The sequence below is a fragment of the Poromitra crassiceps genome (genome assembly GCF_964638095.1).
Source record: "Poromitra crassiceps genome assembly, chromosome: 7".
Taxonomy (NCBI): Eukaryota; Metazoa; Chordata; class Actinopteri; order Beryciformes; family Melamphaidae; genus Poromitra; species Poromitra crassiceps.
Window position 1 is genome coordinate 42,013,014 of NC_139628.1, and position 19,685 is coordinate 42,032,698.

The following is a 19,685-nucleotide window of genomic DNA, read 5'->3' on the forward strand; positions in this document are numbered from 1 at the left end:
AGAGCATACAACTGATTGCAAAAGTGTGTATGGCATTGTATCGAACTTTGTTTTGTTTCTTCTTCTTCTTCTTCTTCTTCTTCTTCTTCTTCTTCTTCTTCTTCTTCTTCTTCTTCTTCTTCTTCTTCTTCTTCTTCTTCTTCTTCTTCTTCTTCTTCTTCTTCTTCTTCTTCCCCAAATACATTAATTCAATCAATGGCCGGGATGGAATTATTTAGCCAACATTTAACACAGTTTGGACATTAGAAATAGTTTTTAATTTACTGTGAAATTGTGTAAAGGGTAGCCTAATGAATTTAAACAGAATGACTCCTGTTAGATAGCCGTTAAGGTCAGTGATTTGAGATCCCAGTTATGCCAATTTATTGGTGTAACTGTAAGGTGTAAACAATGCTAAAATGACAATTCATATAAAAAAAAAACTACCATGTTGTTTTAATTAACTATAGCGTTTCCCTGCATCAGGCCTAAGGAGAATCTCATCATAACTGCTGATATGTTTCAGTTGTTAGGTTAATTGTGTCTCAAGGTTATTTTGTTAGGCTATTAAATGTTAGATAAGCTATGTAGCTACAGCTACAGAAAGAAAAACAATCTCCCCAACTGAACGTTATCTCCCATTCCCCTATAAATCCCCCTTTGAATGAATGGTCTGGAGCATGCTATAGCTATCTCTGTGCCTTTTTGAAATGTCAGCAGTCCCTATGGTCTGGCATATACAGTATGGAACATCTCTGTTTCCCATGTCTCACATGTCTGGGGGGAAAATGTATCACATGTCTGCCTCTTCCTTGTGACCTGTCCGAGGCTTTTTTACAAAGAACAAGGTGAAAATGGAGGAGGGCCGTATGTACTAGCATCCCTATCAACCAGTTGACCCCAGGAGAAGCAGGGCCACTTGTGTGTTTTCACTCTAAAAGGGTAAGTACTGTTGGTGGGATGACTCCCCTACAGAGTGCTCTGAGCTCTCTCACACACAACCACTTTTCTGCCTCTTGGATTGCTCAAGAGTTGAACCCATCTCCAACGGCAGCAGGGAAGGAGACGACAGGAGGCCCCGTGCACTTTCTCATCATGATTTATTTAAAAACAGATTAAACATTCAATTCCCTTCAAACCCACTTCAGCTGAGGGGATGGGGGAGCTCTGCTCTTGGTGGTGATATAGTGTGGTGGAGCCATCATCGCACACAGTGTTCATAATGCAGTTCAACTCCATTACCTGTCCAAACTGTTGCTGCCTGCCTAGTATCACCAAACAAGGCAGTGCCTCACTGCCAAAGACAAGAGAAATTCACAGATACACATACACATACACACACACACACAAACACACACACACACACACACACACACACACACACACACACACACACACACACACACACACACACACACACACACACACACACACACACACACACACACACACACACACACACACACACAAAACATTTGAGTCAACAAAATCCAACTGCGGATGGTTTCTCTCGAAAAGCATCCGTTATGAATAAAACTGTCTTTCAGTTCCCAACACTTTCAAGTACAGTGCACGGCAAACAGCTTAAAGGGCCACTTGACTTAAAAACAAAGCTGATTTATTATGTGCATACTTTATATCCCCAAACTGTAAAACACGTTTGGTTTGAGAGTTAATCAGTGCTAATGAGTTGGAGTCTTTCCCTTTGAGAACTGTCATCCAGAGGAAACCTATTCCCTGTACTGTTAAATACGGCTCAGTGAAAAGATGTCATAGAAAAGGAAATAGCCAAAAGCCACACATTAAGAATACCATGGGTAAATTGGGCAATGAAGTAACCAAAATGAGTCTTGGTGCATATCCATGTGCACACAAATATCACCCTAACACATGCGTTTGATCAGAGAGCAGGGTGGGCCTCTAGTTTTAGGGTCCAGGCAGCGCAGTGCTCAAAAGTACTTTGGCACTCATTGGGCACCGTAGATAAAATAACCAGCCGCCATCCAGTTGCCAGTGTAGGCTACAGCTGGAAGACATCCATTGCTGGGGATTGAACCAGCAACATTCTGGGTTTGGGTAATCCTCTAATAGTAGTTTTCAAGGATGATTTATGTTTACTTTTTATGGTGAAAATAGATTTGAGAAATTCAAATCAAAGGAGTTATGATCGCATATCTAATAAACTAAAGAGCATAATAAAAGGGAGGGGGGGGGGGCAACAAAGCATAGGATGAAATGGAGCTGTATTATGGCCTTGTTAACTATGACTAATACGCTGGAATGTAATTAATACTCAGCATCAAGCCAAAAAGCATTGAAAGCATTGTCTGCCTGATATATGGCCCATACAGTATATCTTCTCCACACACCACTGAGTGGATTTATTATCTTTTTCCCTGTAAGGCTGTCAAAAGTATTGACAAGTATCGATATAATAACAATTAGAAACGGATACACTACTCATTTGCAACAAGTATCGATACAAAAAATGTGAGATGGATACAATACTAATTTGCAACAGTACAGATACCAGCAGTGCTTTCACTTAATGAAAAATCAAACATACAGTAATAGATTTCTCCCTCCCTCTCATTGGTGGGCATCTGTTGCTTCAACAAGCTAAAAGTGTTCTGATAGGCTGATGACTAGAGTAGGGGTAATCTGCTGTGTAAGTGCAAAGTTTTTAACGAGTTTTATCGGGCCTAGATTATGGAGAAGTGTGCGTCTGTCTGTCCATCCATCGATCTATCTATGTTCATTTATTTTCATGCCTCTTGATGTGTTGTCATTTCCCCATCGGTATCGAAGTTAGACATTCTAGTATCGTGATGAGAACCCTATTTCCCTGTCAAAGAGTCCCATTATTTCTGGCTACCTGGGAGTGGACATATGTGTATAATGTGTGTGTGTGTGTGTGTGTGTGTGTTGAAGTGAACAGAATGTGAAGGTGAGTCAGCAGGGAGCTGCTGCCGGGATGAGCAGGATTGATGTGTTCACAGCAGACGCCCTCGGATCCATCATCAGCTCATCTACACACACACAAACACACACCATCAGCCCATCTACACACACACACACACACACACACACACACACACACAATCAGCCCATCTACACACACACAAACACACACCATCAGCTCATCTACACACACACACACACACCATCAGCCCATCTACACACACGCGCACACACACACACACACACACACACACACACACCATCATCTTGTCTAAATGGGTTTATTCTGTGTAGAGTATACTGTACCTGCAGTAAAATGCCCTTTACAACACACACACACACACACACACACACACACACACACACACACACACACACACACACACACACACACACACACACACACACACACACACTGTTGCTGAGCAGACCTGTGCAGAGGACTAAATTAGGAACAAAGCAGTCATACTGGTGTCTTACTGGAACACATTGGAAGAAGGCTGCGTGTCAGATGGACCAGGCATGGCTGTAGGCAGTATATTACAGTATAGAGCTGTAACAGGACAGATGTAGGCTGCGTGTCAGATGGACCAGGCATGGCTGTAGGCAGTATATTACAGTATAGAGCTGTAACAGGACAGATGTAGGCTGCGTGTCAGATGGACCAGGCATGGCTGTAGGCAGTATATTACAGTATAGAGCTGTAACAGGACAGATGTAGGCTGCGTGTCAGATGGACCAGGCATGGCTGTAGGCAGTATATTACAGTATAGAGCTGTAACAGGACAGATGTAGGCTGCGTGTCAGATGGACCAGGCATGGCTGTAGGCAGTATATTACAGTATAGAGCTGTAACAGGACAGATGTAGGCTGCGTGTCAGATGGACCAGGCATGGCTGTAGGCAGTATATTACAGTATAGAGCTGTAACAGGACAGATGTAGGCTGCGTGTCAGATGGACCAGGCATGGCTGTAGGCAGTATATTACAGTATAGAGCTGTAACAGGACAGATGTAGGCTGCGTGTCAGATGGACCAGGCATGGCTGTAGGCAGTATATTACAGTATAGAGCTGTAACAGGACAGATGTAGGCTGCGTGTCAGATGGACCAGGCATGGCTGTAGGCAGTATATTACAGTATAGAGCTGTAACAGGACAGATGTAGGCTGCGTGTCAGATGGACCAGGCATGGCTGTAGGCAGTATATTACAGTATAGAGCTGTAACAGGACAGATGTAGGCTGCGTGTCAGATGGACCAGGCATGGCTGTAGGCAGTATATTACAGTATAGAGCTGTAACAGGACAGATGTAGGCTGCGTGTCAGATGGACCAGGCATGGCTGTAGGCAGTATATTACAGTATAGAGCTGTAACAGGACAGATGTAGGCTGCGTGTCAGATGGACCAGGCATGGCTGTAGGCAGTATATTACAGTATAGAGCTGTAACAGGACAGATGTAGGCTGCGTGTCAGGTGGACCAGGCATGGCTGTAGGCAGTATATTACAGTATAGAGCTGTAACAGGACAGATGTAGGCTGCGTGTCAGATGGACCAGGCATGGCTGTAGGCAGTATATTACAGTATAGAGCTGTAACAGGACAGATGTAGGCTGCGTGTCAGATGGACCAGGCATGGCTGTAGGCAGTATATTACAGTATAGAGCTGTAACAGGACAGATGTAGGCTGCGTGTCAGATGGACCAGGCATGGCTGTAGGCAGTATATTACAGTATAGAGCTGTAACAGGACAGATGTAGGCTGCGTGTCAGATGGACCAGGCATGGCTGTAGGCAGTATATTACAGTATAGAGCTGTAACAGGACAGATGTAGGCTGCGTGTCAGATGGACCAGGCATGGCTGTAGGCAGTATATTACAGTATAGAGCTGTAACAGGACAGATGTAGGCTGCGTGTCAGATGGACCAGGCATGGCTGTAGGCAGTATATTACAGTATAGAGCTGTAACAGGACAGATGTAGGCTGCGTGTCAGATGGACCAGGCATGGCTGTAGGCAGTATATTACAGTATAGAGCTGTAACAGGACAGATGTAGGCTGCGTGTCAGATGGACCAGGCATGGCTGTAGGCAGTATATTACAGTATAGAGCTGTAACAGGACAGATGGACCAGGCATGGCTGTAGGCAGTATATTACAGTATAGAGCTGTAACAGGACCAGGCATGGCTGTAGGCAGTATATTACAGTATAGAGCCGTAACAGGACCAGGCATGGCTGTAGGCAGTATATTACAGTATAGAGCCGTAACAGGACCAGGCATGGCTGTAGGCAGTATATTACAGTATAGAGCTGTAACAGGACCAGGCATGGCTGTAGGCAGTATATTACAGTATAGAGCCGTAACAGGACCAGGCATGGCTGTAGGCAGTATATTACAGTATAGAGCTGTAACAGGACCAGGCATGGCTGTAGGCAGTATATTACAGTATAGAGCTGTAACAGGACCAGGCATGGCTGTAGGCAGTATATTACAGTATAGAGCCGTAACAGGACAGATGGACCAGGCATGGCTGTAGGCAGTATATTACAGTATAGAGCCGTAACAGGACCAGGCATGGCTGTAGGCAGTATATTACAGTATAGAGCTGTAACAGGACCAGGCATGGCTGTAGGCAGTATATTACAGTATAGAGCTGTAACAGGACCAGGCATGGCTGTAGGCAGTATATTACAGTATAGAGCTGTAACAGGACCAGGCATGGCTGTAGGCAGTATATTACAGTATAGAGCCGTAACAGGACCAGGCATGGCTGTAGGCAGTATATTACAGTATAGAGCTGTAACAGGACCAGGCATGGCTGTAGGCAGTATATTACAGTATAGAGCCGTAACAGGACCAGGCATGGCTGTAGGCAGTATATTACAGTATAGAGCTGTAACAGGACCAGGCATGGCTGTAGGCAGTATATTACAGTATAGAGCCGTAACAGGACCAGGCATGGCTGTAGGCAGTATATTACAGTATAGAGCTGTAACAGGACCAGGCATGGCTGTAGGCAGTATATTACAGTATAGAGCCGTAACAGGACAGATGGACCAGGCATGGCTGTAGGCAGTATATTACAGTATAGAGCCGTAACAGGACAGATGGACCAGGCATGGCTGTAGGCAGTATATTACAGTATAGAGCCGTAACAGGACAGATGGACCAGGCATGGCTGTAGGCAGTATATTACAGTATAGAGCTGTAACAGGACCAGGCATGGCTGTAGGCAGTATATTACAGTATAGAGCTGTAACAGGACCAGGCATGGCTGTAGGCAGTATATTACAGTATAGAGCCGTAACAGGACCAGGCATGGCTGTAGGCAGTATATTACAGTATAGAGCTGTAACAGGACCAGGCATGGCTGTAGGCAGTATATTACAGTATAGAGCCGTAACAGGACCAGGCATGGCTGTAGGCAGTATATTACAGTATAGAGCTGTAACAGGACCAGGCATGGCTGTAGGCAGTATATTACAGTATAGAGCCGTAACAGGACAGATGGACCAGGCATGGCTGTAGGCAGTATATTACAGTATAGAGCCGTAACAGGACAGATGGACCAGGCATGGCTGTAGGCAGTATATTACAGTATAGAGCCGTAACAGGACAGATGGACCAGGCATGGCTGTAGGCAGTATATTACAGTATAGAGCCGTAACAGGACAGATGGATCAGGCATGGCTGTAGGCAGTATATTACAGTATAGAGCCGTAACAGGACAGATGGACCAGGCATGGCTGTAGGCAGTATATTACAGTATAGAGCCGTAACAGGACCAGGCATGGCTGTAGGCAGTATATTACAGTATAGAGCTGTAACAGGACCAGGCATGGCTGTAGGCAGTATATTACAGTATAGAGCCGTAACAGGACAGATGGACCAGGCATGGCTGTAGGCAGTATATTACAGTATAGAGCCGTAACAGGACAGATGGACCAGGCATGGCTGTAGGCAGTATATTACAGTATAGAGCCGTAACAGGACAGATGGACCAGGCATGGCTGTAGGCAGTATATTACAGTATAGAGCCCTAACAGGACAGATGGACCAGGCATGGCTGTAGGCAGTATATTACAGTATAGAGCCGTAACAGGACCAGGCATGGCTGTAGGCAGTATATTACAGTATAGAGCTGTAACAGGACCAGGCATGGCTGTAGGCAGTATATTACAGTATAGAGCCGTAACAGGACAGATGGACCAGGCATGGCTGTAGGCAGTATATTACAGTATAGAGCCGTAACAGGACAGATGTAGCACACATTTTACACTTTTACCCCCGAGGAAATACAGCCTCCTCTCTCTGGTTTAGGGCCCAGACATTCCCAGCATGGAGAAGAATCCTGTCATCTTACTATCTGCGTGAGTGTGTACACGCACACACAAGCAGCAAAGCACTAAAAGCACCCTTTGGAGTCGGACTGAGAAGAGTCAAACGTTTTAATAAATCATTGCAGATGCAGACACACTTATTCTTCTTTTTTTTTCTAAGAGCAATGGCAAGGAGCAACTCTTTCTTTCTTACATTTTATTTCTCAATAATTCATTTGTGGAAAAGTGAGGGACAGATTTTTACCCTTGCTCGTTTTGGAAGTCTTTTGTGAAGTTTGACGGGGACGTTTGGGCCAGACTGCGCAACTTTCTATGGCGGAGCTGCAAGTCTGTCATTTGTTGCCGTTCAAAATGTAATAACGGACGCCAGTTCGGGGCTTTAAATCTGCTTCCCCGCACCCTTGAGGCTCAATGCAAGCCATTTCTGTTCAGGGGAGAAGTTAAAAAATAGCCCTCTGCCTTGGCTTATATCAGTGCTGCTGTCAAGAAAGAAAGAGTAGTAGGAATCCACACACACTATATATTAACAGTGCACAGTTTGATGGATTGCTTCGTATCAAGATCAGGTAAAGATACTGATAAATGCAGTTTGACTAGGGGGGGAAAAGAAGCAAACAGACGTCGTCAGTTCAATAAAAAATATATAAAAAACGGTTCACAACATGTCTAATATTAAGCATACATTTCAGTAGTAGCTACGCTAGTTCATGCATTACAGTCAGTCATCCATCCACTACGGAGCTACATTAAAGAACGGAATGATAATCGATACCGCTGTTGATTGCCGTAATAATCATAAAAATCTAATTGTTCCATTGAAGTCGAGCGGGGTGAGTCACGCTGGCATAGCGCTGTGAGGGTGGAGGCTGGGGACGCCATTGATCCCTGATGGCATTAAGAGATTAAAAGGTTCCATGTCCCCTCCGCGTTGTCGACAGGCGCTGTGACCCACTACGGCCGTCCGCATTAAGCCGGCCCATCAATAAGCACTGGGCCCATCCATCAGTCTTCCTCAGACACAGCCCTGGGGAGCTCCACAGACCCCTGGCAGCGCCGAGAGGCCACCCCGGCACCCTTCATCTGCCCGTCACCACACACACGCACGCGCATACACACACACGCGCATACACACGCACACACACGCACGCACGTGCATACACACACATGCACGCGCATACACACGCACGCGCATACACACGCACACGCGCATACACACGCACGCGCATACACACGCACACACACGCACGCACGTGCATACACGCACGCGCATACACACGCACACGCACGCGCATACACACGCACACGCGCATACACACGCACGCGCATACACACGCACACACACGCACGCGCATACACACGCACGCGCACACACACGCACACACACACACACACGCACACCTGCCCTGCTGTTTGTCTGACAGAGAAGACCCAAGTGTCACTGCGAGCCTCTGTTCGTTAAAGTTCCTTGTTGTTGCTGTGTTTGCTTGTCAGCATGTTAGTGTTTGTCAGTGCACTCTTGTTTGCCAGTTTGTTTTGTGTTGACTCGTACATTGAGGCCTAGTATGTGTGTGTGTATGTGTGTGTGTGTGTGTGTGTGTGTGTGTGTGTGTGTGTGTGTTTGTGGGAGAGAGAGAGAGAGAGAGACACCGAGAGTCCTTGTGTCAGTGCCAAGTCTCTCCAAGTTAGCGTTCTTGGTGTCTCTCTGTCAACTTTGGCAATGTCTAGAACAATAATATCATTCATGTGTGTCATGTAGGTGTCAGAGTGTCTGCGCGTGGTTGTGTGCGTGCGTCGGGGCACGCCAGTGTCAGTGCCATGACTCTGCAATGTCAATATATGACAGCCAGCCGGGGGTCTGATGTGTGCCACAGTGAATGACAACGTCTCCGCTTCTAAACCAGTGTGTGGTCTCTGTGAAGGTGGAGTGCATGTGGAGGAAGGGAGGTAGACGGGAAGAGAGAGGAGAGAGGACAGGTGATGGTAGCCAGTCCGGAGGCTACAGCTCATCGTGCAGGGCCTCTCCCTCTGCGTGGTCCAGGGCTCCCATCAGCAGCAGGGCTCCGGTCGCGTTGTCTCTAACCAGGATGATGAAGGAGTGGTCCGCGTAGAACAGCTTGGGCCTCCCCACCATCTCGTCCTCCAGATCGCCGGCTCCTTCCCCGGCCTGGGCAGCCAGCTCCAGGGAGGCCCAGTGGAGGACGGCGCCCAGGTGGAGCTTCCCCTGGCTCTTGGCCGACACGCCGGAGAAGTCGGCCTTCTTCTGGTCCCAGGGGGCGCTCAAGCCCAGTGCCGACAACTGTTCCTGGTGAGAGGGAACAGAGCGAAGGAATTTACACACACAGACTCTTCATCATTTCCTGTTCCTGTTTCTGGTGAGAGGGAACAGAGCCATGGAATTTACAGACACAGACTCTTAATCAACTGTTCTTGGTGAGAGGGAACAGAGGGATGGAAGTTACACACACAGACACGTTTTTCTCCCCAAACTTGAGCCCATTCCCAAAAGACGGCCTGCCCCCCAGAGGGCTGAACGATTTTGAAAAAATATCTAATTGCGATTATTTTTGACTGATACTGCCATTGCGATATGATTAGAGGGGATGATCATTTTTACATCATTAATCTCCTTTTCATTGAAAAGCATATTCAATTGATTATGGTGTGATTTTTGTGGGGATATTATGTAGTACCAAACAAAGATGTTTGTCTGTAGAAGTCTGTAGAATATGATGACATCTCTGCAGCACGACAATATTGAATTTAAAATGGTATTTCAGCACGCATTTTGCCTTTAACAAATATTGCGCCTGATGTGATATGAAAATTGCAGTAGGCCATATTAGTATTTCAATATTTTTTTTTAAATTAATTGTTCAGCCCTAAACCCTACCCCACTCGCCCCCCATACTGTTTATTTACGTTCCCTCCCAAATCTGATGGAGGCTGACAGTTGCCCTTGTTGTGAGCTGGCGGTACAAAGTGGGCGACAGCCACCGAGGAGACGGGAGGAGGAAACAGAGGATGAATAATTTAAGAGTGACGCCCCGTGACCTCAGCGCCTCCTTTGTTTTGCCTCCGATATGAATTCCACAGAAAGACGTCGCCATGACAGGTAGTTTATTCTCCCGTGGCAGAGGGCCACTCACACTGACAGGAGAGAGAGAGAGAGAGAGAGAGAGAGAGAGAGAGAGAGAGAGAGAGAGAGAGAGAGAGCGAGCATGTGGGTGGGTGGCCACGGCTGGAGGTAAAAATGCAGAGCAAGATGAGCGAGTGAAGATCCGATCTGCACCATAAACCGTATAAAATATGGACGTCGCCACCATGACGGCATTTTGATCGTCGCCATTTTGGTTATTTGGAGCCAGAAGCAGCTAGCGTGAGACCAGTGGTTTGCCACAGAGCCTGCCTGCTATTGGTCTGTGATCGGCGAGCTGCGCGATCACTGGACGACCTGCCAATCACACCCCAAAACATAGTCTGCTTTGTCGTTTATTTCACTCTAAATGGGCCCTTAATTTACTAAATGAACATCATGCTGTATTGAAGAAACTAAACTAGCGATTGAGACCATCAACTCATTAGGAAAGTATTTACTGAGGTCATAAATCAAGTCAGAAGTCAGGTCATTTTCGCATTGACTTCCATACAATTGGACTTCTTTTTGGAGCCAGTGGCCATTAGGAAGAATGCAGATTTAAGTTATTACCGGCGTGGGCTGCATTTTTCAGAACCGGAGGTTGCCCCTTGATCTGCACACACAACTCAACTTCACTCATTTGAATGAGTTGACTTGATAAATGAAATTGTGCCCCTAGGTGCTGCCATGCAGACTTTTTAAAACCACGTTGTTATGGCTCAGTATATACCGTATAAGGCACCATTAGAACCACATTACAGTCCATATAGTCTGTTTTTCTATTTTAAAAGGTTTACGTGGGTCTACAAGGGGAGCTGGACAGATTGGATTGTGTCAGCTCATGTCAGCTTTATGTCACTGGCCTTAACATGAAATAACTAGATATTATATATACAGTTTTAGGCGCCTCCCACTCCCATCCAGGTGTTTTCATGCCTGTCTTCATACACACAGCCACACACTGACACACACACACACACACACACACACACACACACACACACACACACACCACCTCCTGCTCTAATGCACTTCTATTGTCTTCATCCATTATTCCTGCACTCTTCCTCTCTCTCCTCCTCTCCGCCCTCTACCACTACATCACTGTCTTCCTGGGCCCCTCTGCCACTCGCCTGGCATCCCATCCCTCATCTGCCCCTATTTTATCCTCCTCTGTCTCTCTCCCTCCATCACTAACTCACTCTTTCTCCTCCGCACCTCATCCTTCTCTTTCTTGCACACGCCAAGCTCTCCCTGGCTGGTAGACATCACCCTCTACATCAAGCTCTCCCTGGCTGGTAGACATCACCCTCTTCATCCAGCTCTCCCTGGCTGGTAGACATCACCCTCTTCATCAAGCTCTTCCTGGCTGGTAGACACATCACCCTCTTCATCCAGCTCTTCCTGGCTGGTAGACATCACCCTCTTCATCCAGCTCTCCCTGGCTGGTAGACATCACCCTCTTCATCCAGCTCTTCCTGGCTGGTAGACATCACCCTCTTCATCCAGCTCTTCCTGGCTGGTAGACATCACCCTCTTCATCCAGCTCTTCCTGGCTGGTAGACATCACTCTCTTCATCAAGCTCTCCCTGGCTGGTAGACATCACCCTCTACATCAAGCTCTCCCTGGCTGGTAGACATCACCCTCTTCATCAAGCTCTTCCTGGCTGGTAGACATCACCCTCTTCATCAAGCTCTTCCTGGCTGGTAGACACATCACCCTCTTCATCAAGCTCTTCCTGGCTGGTAGACACATCACCCTCTTCATCCAGCTCTTCCTGGCTGGTAGACACATCACCCTCTTCATCCAGCTCTTCCTGGCTGGTAGACACATCACCCTCTACATCAAGCTCTTCCTGGCTGGTAGACACATCACCCTCTTCATCCAGCTCTTCCTGGCTGGTAGACATCACCCTCTTCATCCAGCTCTTCCTGGCTGGTAGACATCACCCTCTTCATCCAGCTCTTCCTGGCTGGTAGACACATCACCCTCTACATCCAGCTCTTCCTGGCTGGTAGACACATCACCCTCTTCATCCAGCTCTTCCTGGCTGGTAGACATCACCCTCTTCATCAAGCTCTCCCTGGCTGGTAGACACATCACCCTCTTCATCAAGCTCTTCCTGGCTGGTAGACATCACCCTCTTCATCAAGCTCTCCCTGGCTGGTAGACACATCACCCTCTTCATCAAGCTCTTCCTGGCTGGTAGACATCACCCTTTTCATCAAGCTCTCCCTGGCTGGTAGACACATCACCCTCTTCATCAAGCTCTCCCTGGCTGGTAGACATCACCCTCTTCATCCAGCTCTTCCTGGCTGGTAGACATCGCCCTCTTCATCCAGCTCTCCCTGGCTGGTAGACATCACCCTCTCGGCCTCTCCATCTCCATCATCGGCGATCATTTCAACGTTCCTCATCTGCCCCCAGCAAACAGAAATAGACTTAAGCTGGTGGGTTCCTCAACATCTGTGAAGACAAAGCAGGTGGCCTCTCTCTCGCTCTGTCCGTCCGTCTGTCTGTCTGTCACTCCTCCTTCCTCATTCTCTCTTTCCTCTCCAGTGGCGGGGGAAGTCTTCCCTCCCGCCATCCCTTGTAGGCCCAACCGCGAGCAGTGTGTTCTGCTATGAAGCCATGTGGTGCGGTGGCCATGCTGTCAGCAGCCATCACAGTAGTGTTCTCTGCTATGAAGCCATGTGGTGCGCGCTGGCCGTGCTGTCACAGTCACACAGTGTGCAGCTCATTGGCCTACAGCGGTGCAGGTGACTGCTCCTTATGCCACCGTGTAGCATATAAATAGCACCTCCTGACCTAGCCTTCCTTTCTGCGTGTCAGAGAAAAAGCTCCCACTTAATTTTTAAAAACAATAAAGTGGTTAAATATTTAGGGACGTAGCGCGGCGGCATGCTGGGACCAAGCCAGCGGGTGACTAAGCCTACAGCGGCCTGAGGCACAGCGGAGGTGTGGCCCTGCATCGTACGGGGCTGAGAAACCTCTGGGAGCTGCTCTTTTTGGCTGCCCTTTCTCTCCGACGCGCCGCAATGAATCTTAGATGGAACGGCGCCGGGGTGGATTGCCGATGCCCCGCCCCCGACGCGCGCCATCGCCCGGCTATTTGTCTGCGTCGCTTGGTGGCTTCCTCTGGCGTGGTTATGCAGAGAGAGAGAGCTCACTTCCTCTGGTGTGGTTATGCAGAGAGAGAGAGCTCACTTCCTCTGGTGTGGTTATGCAGAGAGAGAGAGCTCACTTCCTCTGGTGTGGTTATGCAGAGAGAGAGAGCTCACTTCCTCTGGTGTGGTTATGCAGAGAGAGAGAGCTCACTTCCTCTGGTGTGGTTATGCAGAGAGAGAGAGCTCACTTCCTCTGGTGTGGTTATGCAGAGAGAGAGAGCTCACTTCCTCTGGTGTGGTTATGCAGAGAGAGAGCTCACCTCCTCTGGTGTGGTTATGCAGAGAGAGAGAGCTCACTTCCTCTGGTGTGGTTATGCAGAGAGAGAGCTCACCTCCTCTGGTGTGGTTATGCAGAGAGAGAGAGCTCACTTCCTCTGGTGTGGTTATGCAGAGAGAGAGAGCTCACCTCCTCTGGTGTGGTTATGCAGAGAGAGAGAGCTCACTTCCTCTGGTGTGGTTATGCAGAGAGAGAGAGCTCACTTCCTCTGGTGTGGTTATGCAGAGAGAGAGCTCACTTCCTCTGGTGTGGTTATGCAGAGAGAGAGAGCTCACTTCCTCTGGTGTGGTTATGCAGAGAGAGAGAGCTCACCTCCTCTGGTGTGGTTATGCAGAGAGAGAGAGCTCACTTCCTCTGGTGTGGTTATGCAGAGAGAGAGAGCTCACTTCCTCTGGTGTGGTTATGCAGAGAGAGAGCTCACCTCCTCTGGTGTGGTTATGCAGAGAGAGAGAGCTCACTTCCTCTGGTGTGGTTATGCAGAGAGAGAGAGCTCACTTCCTCTGGTGTGGTTATGCAGAGAGAGAGCTCACTTCCTCTGGTGTGGTTATGCAGAGAGAGAGAGCTCACCTCCTCTGGTGTGGTTATGCAGAGAGAGAGCTCACCTCCTCTGGTGTGGTTATGCAGAGAGAGAGCTCACTTCCTCTGGTGTGGTTATGCAGAGAGAGAGAGCTCACCTCCTCTGGTGTGGTTATGCAGAGAGAGAGCTCACCTCCTCTGGTGTGGTTATGCAGAGAGAGAGCTCACTTCCTCTGGTGTGGTTATGCAGAGAGAGAGCTCACTTCCTCTGGTGTGGTTATGCAGAGAGAGAGCTCACTTCCTCTGGTGTGGTTATGCAGGGAGAGAGAGCTCACTTCCTCTGGTGTGGTTATGCAGAGAGAGAGAGCTCACTTCCTCTGGTGTGGTTATGCAGAGAGAGAGAGAGAGAGCTCACTTCCTCTGGTGTGGTTATGCAGAGAGAGAGAGCTCACTTCCTCTGGTGTGGTTATGCAGAGAGAGAGAGCTCACTTCCTCTGGTGTGGTTATGCAGAGAGAGAGCTCACTTCCTCTGGTGTGGTTATGCAGAGAGAGAGAGCTCACTTCCTCTGGTGTGGTTATGCAGAGAGAGAGCTCACTTCCTCTGGTGTGGTTATGCAGAGAGAGAGAGCTCACTTCCTCTGGTGTGGTTATGCAGAGAGAGCTCACTTCCTCTGGTGTGGTTATGCAGAGAGAGAGAGCTCACTTCCTCTGGTGTGGTTATGCAGAGAGAGAGAGCTCACTTCCTCTGGTGTGGTTATGCAGAGAGAGCTCACTTCCTCTGGCATGGTTATGCAGGGAGAGCTCACTTGGTGACGTAGAGCGGCGCAGCAGAACCAGGCCTGGGGTAGCATGGCAACAACCCTCTGGCGTGCGGAGCGCCGCATCACGTTGATTCAGTCTGATAATGGAGCGGATTAAGTAGCTTGTTGGAGGTACCTGTGGGATGATGGCAGTTTTAAGGGGGCGGGACAGCCAGGACGTGTTCCATCTCTTCTCGAGGCACAGTGCAAGACAGGGCAATAAAGACATAGAGACACTGCATGAAACGGGGGAAAGCGCTCCATTCACTCCCATACACCAGCCGTCATTTTCCTTGAATTAAACATAGCTAAAAGCTGTTGTGTGGTGGGGCTGCGCAGACAACAAATGTAAGAAATCACCAATTAAAGTTTTTTTGTACTCCTGAGCAAAACAAGGAAGCCATTGAAAATTGGCGAGAAGAAAAATGTGAATCTAGCTGTCAAGGAAGTAAGTTGGAGTGTTCAACTTCCGTATATATGATCTTTGTGTGCAACACACGACCATGCATGCGACATAGGAGTATGCCAGGATTTAGGGGGGGGGGGGGTTCTGGGTGTGGTTTCTGAATGATGACGCGCTCCGCGGTGTCTCTATAGAAAGGCAGAGAGATCAACAGGGAGACCGTGTTGCTAAACACTGTCTTCCTCTCAGTTGCTGCTCACAGCGTGCAGAACGATGGGACTCGCCCCGAAGAAAGCGGTGAAAAAAACAAAAACAAATTCTGCTCACCGCCACGGCCCTCCCCTCCATAACTCCAGCATAGTTTACATCTCCTGCACCGTCTGGCTTATCTATCACTGTATCACACCTGGCAAGCCTTGCTCTATATAATTATTTTATGCTCGCGCGTACTCCATCAACATGCTTCACAGCGTCAACAATAAATTCACATTGTGAATGTAAAAGAGGGAGGCCGCCGCTGCACACGCACACACACGCACACACACGCCAGCGGCAGCTCTCTGTAGCCGCCTCAAACTAGCACACACACAATGCATGGCCTCCACTTTCTCAATGCCTGCCCTTGACCTCTGCTGTATGTGCATTTAGGTATATGTGGCGCTGGCGTCGCTATGGGTCTCTATCTCAGCTTTCACGCATGCGCGCGCACACACACACACACACACACACACGCGCGCGCGCGCACACAGACACACACATGTGCACACACACACACACACATGCGCGCGTGCACACACACACACACACACACACACACACACACACACACACACACACACACACACACACACACACACACACACACACACACACACACACACACACACACACACACGATCAGCTCTCTTGCGGATTCGGAAGCCTCTCCATTGAGGCTCATTAGCAATACTCCTACTGGTATCTTATAGTCTAGCAGAAAGGGCCCTCAGATTTTGAGATACCCCTACCCGAGGTAGAACAAATGCCAACAATGTTTTTTCTTATCTTTAGGGTCTCCCATTAATGAAATTGATTCTTGGCAAATTTTATTTTTGGGGAAAAAATGTTTTTTTGGCTGTTCTTTAGAACTACCCCAATCCCTGAAAAAGAGCCAAATTAGGCCAGTCCGAATAGGGTAAAGGTGACAAAAAAGCTCATACCTTGAGAATGCTCACTCTTTTCCTCATCAGATTTGCTGAGGTATGAACCAGGTGGCTGCCCTACATCACCAAATAGTCAGAAAATTATTTACCTAAAAAGATCATGAATTATAGTCCTGTAAATATAGCTTTAGTTTAGGCGGAAATTGTACTTTGTGGTGATAGGAACAGGACTCCATCACTTTTCTCTCATTTATCAGAAAAACAGAAATCCCTGAAAAATATACCATTACTGAATTGTCTAGGGTGCTATTGAACACTAACCAGTAGTTGTATGGAGATACCTGGTACCGTTCTATTGCAAATGAGATTTCTTTAGATATAGCCCTGCCTTTTCTCTGAAACAGTCAAAATTCCGAATGGGGGGATAAGTGGTATACTTCTAATAATAATAATTTTATTTGGTGACACCTTTCAAAACACCCAAGGTCATTGTACAGTGCATAAGAGACATAGCATTCTAAAAGATCATACATAAAAACAACAGGCATGGCAAACACCAGCATCATTAAAATATGATGAGCGTACATATAAGAAAAGACAGGAGATAAACACGGCAGGCGAATAACAGATTAAGTGCTGTATATGATTAAAGTGAGTAGGCCAATTTGTACAGGTGGGTTTTGAGGTGGGATTTGAATGTGGTGATGAAGTCAGACTGTTGGATGTGTGGGGGCAAGGAGTTCCAGGGTCTGGGTGCAGAGCAGCTGAAGGCCCTAGCACCCATGGTACTGAGGCGAGAGGTGGGGACGGTCAGGAGGCCAGCTGAGGAAGAGCGTAGGGAGCGGGAAGGGGTGTATTCCTGGAGGTCAGAGAGATGGGTGGGTGCTAGGTTGTGTAGGGCTTTGTAAGTGAGCAGAAGGTTTTTAAAGTCAATCCGGTAGTGAATGGGAAGCCAGTGGAGTTGAATGAGAACAGGGTGGTCAGATGATTTAGTGCGGGTGATAATCCAGGCATTTGGAGTCTGTTGAGCAATTTGGTGGGTAGGCCAGAGAGAAGAGAGTTGCAGTAATCAATCTGGGATGTAAGAAATGTGTGGATGAGGACTTTGGTGCTGTATTGGGACAGGGATGGGCGGAGTCTGGAGATGTTGCGGATGTGGAAGAAAGCAGACCGGGTGATGTTTTTTATGTGGGGTGCAAAGGAAAGGGTGCTGTCCAGAATGACGCTGAGGCTGTTGACTTGGGTGGAGAAGGGAACAGGGAAGCTGTCAATGATGATGTTTGGGGTGGTGGTGTTATGAGCTTTTGAGAGGGTGTTTTTGGAGCCGATGAGCAAGGCCTCAGTTTTACTGGCGTTTAACTTCAGGAACTTCCTGCTCATCCAGCTCCTGATGTCCTGGAGGCAGGCAGTGAGGGAGGTGGGAGGAAGAGTGGTGGTGGGTTTGGTGGAGATATAGACCTGGGTATCATCGGAGTAGCAGTGAAACCGGACACCATGGTGTCGGAGGATTTTACCCAGGGGGAGGAGGTAGGTGATGAATAGGAGTCGACCCAATACTGACCCCTGGGTCAAACGGCAGAACACCCGGACGTGTGGTTCCCTAGTTGGACAAACTGTGGTCTGTCGGTGAGGTAGGATGCAAACCAGGGAATTGCAACACCAGTGATTCCAATGTTCGCCAGGTGCTCCAGAAGTAGTGGGTGGGAGATGGTATCGAAAGCAGTGGAGAGGTCAAGGAGGATGAGGATGGTGAGTAGTCCAGAGTCAGCTGCACGGAGGAGGTCGTTAGTTATTTTTACCAGGGCTGTTTCAGTGCTGTGATTAGGGCGGAAACCATATTGAAATGTTTTGTGGAGGTTGTTTGAGTCGAGGTGGGACTGGAGTTGGGCGGCAACCACCCTCTCAAGAGTTTTGGAGATGAAGGGGAGGTTGGAGTTGGGACAGTAGTGGTTCAGGTGAGATGGGTACTGTGGCCCATAAGTTAAGAATGCCCACTCTGATGGTCATCATATTTGGAGAGGGAAATACCAGGTGGCTGAACTACATCACCAAATAGTCAGAATGTGGGTAACCCAATAAATACAGTTTATCAAAATTACAAGCCTCTAAAACATAGAAATACAAGGTGTAAATATTGGAAGTTTGCTGGAAATTGGAACATTAATCCAAACTATAATAAATCAGTAGTATCTCCTGTCTTGACATGATGAAATAATACAAGTATAATAGTAATAATAATACATTTGTTTTATGGTAGCCCCAAATCTCAGTGCTTCATTTCATTTCATAAACAAAAACAGGAGAACAGACTAGAAAACAAAATAACCAAGGCAAAAATAAAACAGAACAGAGGAATAAAAAGTGACTGCTCGTTTGACCTGGTATATGAACACTTGTTTCACAGCCAAAGTCCAAATATCCAAATATGAAATACAGTATCAGCCCTTTGTTGAACGTATTATGACCCTACCAGATTATTGTGCCAGTCTTTGGGAGTCTGGGGCACATTCACAACCTTATCCTCCATGGACTGCAATTGTTAGGCTTGCAAAAGACAGATGCAAACAAAACTGTGTAAATATTGTTCAGTCTGTAGGCAGCCGGTCTATCTGGAGACAATCATGTTTAATATATCCTTAGTATCATTGTCAATTTGTCAAATTAAGCTATCACAATGTTAAATGTTTTCCTCTTCTCTGTATCATATTGTAACCTTTTTCCGAAGTATTTGGATCTTTCATTGTTGCTGCGCGATATGTTTCAGTGAGAGGTCAAGTATATAGATACTAGAATGTCAAATGTCAGGTTCCTCAGAGACGTTTGGGGACACATTTTGACATTCTACACACCAGGTACAGAACTCCGTACAGGGGAGGCCAACAGAGAGGCACTGGCACTTTCCACTCTCTCCACAGTTTGGATCTTTGCAATACAAGTAAGTAATGTCTCTCACTTCTGTAGGTGC

General features: G+C 47.5%; 1 protein-coding gene across 1 annotated transcript in view; it reads right to left on the bottom strand.

Annotated features, from left to right (window-relative positions):
• Nucleotides 1–9,274: 9,274 nt before the first annotated feature.
• Nucleotides 9,275–19,685, bottom strand: part of serpinh2 (serine (or cysteine) peptidase inhibitor, clade H, member 2) — a gene marked incomplete at both ends in the record, with an annotated part of 33,667 nt that continues 23,256 nt past the window's right edge. The window contains one exon of the mRNA XM_083640126.1: nucleotides 9,275–9,580. Within this exon, the coding sequence (XP_083496252.1) occupies nucleotides 9,275–9,580 (306 nt within the window). The remainder of the gene's footprint in view (nucleotides 9,581–19,685) is intronic.